Raw genomic sequence first — 5,922 nt, 5'->3', positions numbered from 1 at the left:
ATGTAGATAAGAACAGAAATCCACAAAAGTGCATTTATAATTTGAATGCACAAATTTAGTAGTCAGCAAGTTGATTCATTTGCATTCATTGACAGTCAATTTAATAATTTGATAGTTACATTTACAATGTGGCCAAATTTATGCAATAGATTTAAATTGGAGTGAGATGAGAAGAGAATGCATAGATTTATAATTCCCTAAAGCTTTGCAGGAATAGTCAGGACATTGTTGTTTTTGACTCAAAAAGCACAGGATTTGAGGTTTCATCGGGGAATTTGATGTTAACCTGCAGATTAATAGGTGTGGGTGGCCACCTCTCCCAGCTTGTGGGAGCATATGTTGGGTTTAAATGGTAATAATGTCAGTTGCAGATATGCAAGAGCAGCTCACACCTCACCTGTCAAACTACTGACGAATCTGATCACACAATCCTCCACAAGAACGTAGTAGCATCATGGCGCAGCGGTAGAGATGCTGCCTTTACAGCATCAGAGAACCGGGTTTGATTCTGACTATGGGTGCTGTCTATATGGAGTTAGTACGTTCTCCCTGTGACTGCATGGGTTTTCTCCAGGTGCTCCGATTTCCTTCCACATGCCAAAGACGTACAGGTTTTTAGGTTATGTGTAAGAAAGAACTGCAGATGCTGGTTTAAATCGAAGGTAGACACAAAATGCTGGAGTAACTCAGCAGGTGAAGCAGCATCTCTGGAGAAAAGGAATGGGTGACGTTTCGGTTCGAGACCCTTCTTCAGACTGTAGGTGGTTTTAGGTTAATTGGCTTGTGCAAAGCATCTCTAGTGTGTAGGTTAGAACTAGTGAATAGGTCACTGTCGGCTGGTCAGCACAGACTCAGTTGGCCGAAGGGTCAATTTCCACACTGTATCTCTAAACTAAACTAATGTGAACACTTAAAGAGGATGGTAAATGGAACACAATGAGTTGCAGACATTAAACCTCTCAAGGTTTGTACATAAGAGATCACGTAGAAAGAAAACTCTACACTGAGAAACTGTTTTTGTTTTAGAGGAAACGCAGCAAAAAGACATTGCTCCTGACCTCAAAGTGGTCCATGCCTGCTGTCAATATACTCTTATTGTACACAATACCCGTGTACTACAGTAAAGTATTTACAAATCAGAATAGAAAAGATGACCATTTAGATACAATGGAAGGAAAGTAGTTAGAAAACTAACAATGAAGAATTAAACAAAAGCATCCAAATAAAAGCAGACAAAAGAAAAACCAAACAAGTCATTGTGTCCAGCAATGCTGATAATTAAACGTGTGTTGTTTTAGTTTAAAAAATAAAGCAAAATGCATAAAGATATAAATACTGTCATGGCTAATCCAAAAACAAACATTATCAATGCTCTCCACCTTATTACACGTACAAAATATCTCCAACTGCCCCAAGTATTTTGAGGTTATACTTCAACAGTAATTTGGTATGTAAAGTACACAAAAAGAAAAGCTATTTTCTTTAATTTCTTGGTTGTAAATGGGGAATGCTAATGGAAAGATAGGGAAAATAAATATTACAGGTGTATGTTTATTGTGTCCTAATATTTGCCTTTGCCTTTTCAAACACGATGAATAATCTCTGCAAATAGGCCATTTCAAAATCAATGAATAAAACCAAACACATTAAAATGTACCAAAAGTTTTAATATCTCAATATAGTTGACATTTTTGATAAGAAACAGTCTTCCTAGTTTGCAAATGACGTTCAATATTTACTTGTTTATTCAGCACGTAACTGGTTGTTTAATTTCTCATATCAAAGTTCAAAAACCATTGAATTTAGCTTTCAAAATGGTATTTGTTACGGATAATGTACTTTTTTTTTAAAAAGAAAAATGTACAGTACAAAAGAATTGTGTAATGTACAAACAGTTGCTACTACACTTTAAATACAAAAACATGGAATATACCTTTTAATACAAAGAGGTCAAAACTCATCTTTAATATTGAAATGCGGCTGATCTTCAGGTTTAAAATCTTTGTTGGGGCTGCCATCATCATTAAGAATTCGACGTGCAGTGTAGCCAACAATAGGATACTTGGTCTTGTACAAACTGTTGAAAACATCATCTAAAGACTTCAGTTCATCATCAGTGAGTCCATTCTGTGAAACAATGGAAAATAAACCACATATATTAAATGAGCTGCACGTTTACGGGAATGCAAAATACAAACCAGCAGTTGCGGCAAGGCTCCAGTCATCCGGATAAGGTGTCACCTTTGATTGAAATGAACTAGTAGTTGGAAATAGGAAGGCAGAGATTCAACTCTGGTTGCATTGGAGCTCACATGCATAGGTTCCAAGTCACATTTTTTTTTAACACACTCACAAAAATGAAAATTGGCAGCTGTTAATTTGTATACCTTAAATCCCACGTAACTGGCATCTCCAAAGGAAACCCTGTTCACAGCCAACTTGTGAGATGGCAAGAAATGGTTGCCGAGGTCATTTCTTAAATCAATGCTGCACTGAAATAAAATCACTATTGTAGAATCGGGTTGATTTACATCAGTTTTTCCCCCATCTTCTTCCACTCAAGATTTAAGCACATTGTTGGGTTTCCAAACCCCAGCAACTTGGGTTGTGGGAGTACTGCCAAAATGAAGCATTTAAAAATTATAAAGGATGATAAAGAATCAGCTGGAGTCATTATTAAAAGTGACATTTCCAGCAACAACAAGGACTCTGCAGATTCACAATGAATGGACTTGTGGACGTGGATGATACATCGTTCAATAATGTTGGAATTAACTAAAATGAAATGGACAAAGTTAGCAAGAAACCGCATATTTCTGGGTTGTTAGTTGTAACTAGTTTAGAGAGGTTATCAAGCAAGTATATATACAAGTATATATAAAAAATAATCTGACTCATTAAAACTCAATTTATTAGACATTGTAGGCAATGCAAATCTGATGTACAACAGATGTGTTGATGAATTTTAAAAGTTCAAACGTGAATTTGCATATTACCTTTAATTGGCATTATCTGATACAAAATTGAATGAAGCAATGAATTCCACTATTTATTTTTTGCATAGTCTAAGTATGGGCCAACAATGATCAAAGGTGGAATGGCAACCAGCGGTTGCTTCCAGTCCACCGGGAATTAGATTTATTTTGGAACAAAAGATCATGGAGTACCATCTAGTGGCAGCATGAGAGAAAGCAGTCAAAGATAAGGGTTTAACAAAGTTACTCCAGCACTTTGTGTATTTCTTTTGTAAACCAGCATCTGCAGTTCCTGGTCTCTCCATCAGGGTTCAACCATGGTCATTCGAGTGTTCCTTTTACGTATTGGCCAGTTTGGGCCAGATCTTGCTTGCCCTATTCTCCTGCTTAAAATTACCCACAGTGATCAGACTTAGAAGACCTGTTGCAGATACAATCCAAATCCCAGAATTAAGCAGCATGGTCTCAACAGTAACATGGCCCCGGGAGGAGAAATAAGGAGGACCAGGCTGCAAGACAACTCAAACAACTTTACACAGTTCACAAAGCTGGGGACAGGGCTGATATTGCACGGGATCCTACAAGCAACTACCCAGTTCATAGCAGCAAAAATTATTACACGCTGGTGCTTTGACAAACCAGAGTGCCCACAAGGTTTTAGATAAGATTTACTGTGATATTTATTTCCTCTTGCTTTGTTGCAGAGAGCTTTTTTTTTAAAACAGGCCTCTTGTTTAGGAAGAATTAAATAAAGATGGGTTTTATTTAATGACTTGCTGGAAATAGATTTTATAGACAATAGATGCAGGAGTAGGCCATTTGGCCCTTCGAGCCAGCACCACCATTCAATGTGATCATCCCCAATCAGATCAACCCGTTCCTGCCTTCTCCCCATATCCCCTGACTCTGCTATTTTTAAGTCCTATCTAGCTCTCTCTTGAAAGCATCCAGAGAACCTGCCTCCACTGCCCTCTGAGGCAGATCTTATTATTATTAATTAAAAAGGGGCAAAAGATCCTTTTACACAACAGCCAAAATGCTTGGATATTTCATTAGATGGAAAACGGCGAATGAACTCTTCTACAATGAAATTTAATTGCACATTAATTATAATATTTAAACTGGCATTGGGCCATCCTTTGTAAAAGAGGAAGATGGTGGATCAGCTGCTGCCTCTGATCCAGGGACCCAGGACCATCCTGACTTCAGATACTGTCTACATGGAGAAGCCATCTTGGGGAACGGCTGCTAACCAGCAGCCGTCCGTTTAATTCATTTTTTAAAAAGTTTTTAGTAAGTCTTGTTCTTCGTTTGTTGGAGAAATTGACTTCTTAATGTGGGGGGAAGGAGGTAATTATACTTCTAGGTCCCTACCTGGTCGGTGAGGCAGCTTTTTTCTCCGGGCTGCCCATCGACCCGTCCTCGTGGCCTACCAGCGGGCGTGGAGCGCCGTTTCCTGGCGGGGACCGCCCAGCACCTCGGCTTCGTTGGCGGCACAGCGCTGGAGCGCTATCGCGGAGCGGAGCGGGCGATGCCTTGCCTGGGTCGCCACGCTGGATCGACGCGCTGGAGCTCCGGTGAGCTGTGACCGCCGAGATCTACACCTCCGGGCTGCGGAGCGGGCGGTGCCGACTTTAACATCGGGAGCCTGGGAGCTCCAACCCGGCGCGGACCTGTCGGCTTCGGAAGCCGCGGTCTCCAGCTAGGAAGCGGCCGTTCCAGGTGACCCAGCCGCTGTGAGGACTCTCCCGACGCCGGGGCAACACCACCCGGCCAGAACGGCCAGGAACATCGGGCCTCCGTAGAGGCAATAGCGGTGGCCTCAATAGGCCTGACTTTGGGTGAACTGGGGTTGGGGACTGGACTTTGTGCCTTTCCCCACAGTGGTATCCACTGTGGGGGGATGATTTTTCTGTGTGTAAGTTAACATGTTAGTCTGTGTCCAAGATGGCTGTCGGAAGAGAGAGTGGACGCTAGCGCGCTTTAGCTGCTGCTACTCTCTCTTCACATTGTGTTTTTTGATTTTTTGATTTTGTGTCTTTGGAGCGATTTCTATCTTTAATTTGTGTATTGATGATGTCCTTATTATTTATTTTTCTCCGACTATATGGTTTTTTTTTCTCTTCTGTTAACTTTTGTAAGGTGTCCTTGAGACTTTGAAAGGCACCCGGAAATAAAATGTATTATTATTATTATTATTAGTCAAATGCTCTCCCTGTTTGGGCTTCTGCTGGGTACCTGGGTTTCTTTACTTTCTCAAAGATGTCCTTTTGTTAACTGACTGTATACCACTTAAAGTATGCAAGTGAGAAAGAATAAGGTTAAACTCGTTGGTGCATGACTCTACTAGGGATCGGCTGTGGTTTCCTTCTGTGGTATGATAAATAAATGTCTATGTAGAGTATGACATGTTTTGTAAACTTTAAACAATTAAAATACCTTCAAAATGAATAAATATTGTCCTCCATAAATTAATACGCCCATTGGGAAATTCAAATTGCCACTGAGTAGTGAACAAAATAACATTTTGTTTGAGAAACCAAAACAGTACATGTCCATTTGATCTGAATAATTTTACCAATTGGATAAGAGAATGGGCTAATTAAAGATTATAGCCAGCACTGCATTGCACGCAACAGGTCGTGTCTCACTAACTTGATTGAGTTTTATTTGAGGAGGTGATGAAGGAGACTGATAAAGGTAGGACGATGAATGGTGTATACATGGATTTTAGTAAGGCATTTGATAAGGTCCCTCATGAAATACTGATCCAGAAGATTAAGATGTACAGGATTCACAATGACTTAGTCATATGGATTTTGAACTGGCTGATACATAGGGCTGTCGTGGAAGGTAGATACTCTGGCTGGAGGTCTGGATAAGTGGCGTTCCGCAGGGATCTGTGTTGAGACCTCTGCTGTTTGTGATATATAAATGATCTATACAA

General features: G+C 40.2%; 1 protein-coding gene across 1 annotated transcript in view; it reads right to left on the bottom strand.

The window, feature by feature from the left end:
* Window positions 1-1,646: 1,646 nt before the first annotated feature.
* Window positions 1,647-5,922, bottom strand: part of nenf (neudesin neurotrophic factor) — a 23,788-nt gene continuing 19,512 nt past the window's right edge. The window contains exon 4 of the mRNA XM_033025309.1: window positions 1,647-2,127. Within this exon, the coding sequence (XP_032881200.1) occupies window positions 1,951-2,127 (177 nt within the window). The 3' untranslated portion in view covers window positions 1,647-1,950. The remainder of the gene's footprint in view (window positions 2,128-5,922) is intronic.

This window comes from Amblyraja radiata, chromosome 8 (assembly GCF_010909765.2).
Source record: "Amblyraja radiata isolate CabotCenter1 chromosome 8, sAmbRad1.1.pri, whole genome shotgun sequence".
Taxonomy (NCBI): domain Eukaryota; kingdom Metazoa; phylum Chordata; class Chondrichthyes; order Rajiformes; family Rajidae; genus Amblyraja; species Amblyraja radiata.
This window is presented reverse-complemented; position numbering and strand designations above follow the sequence as displayed.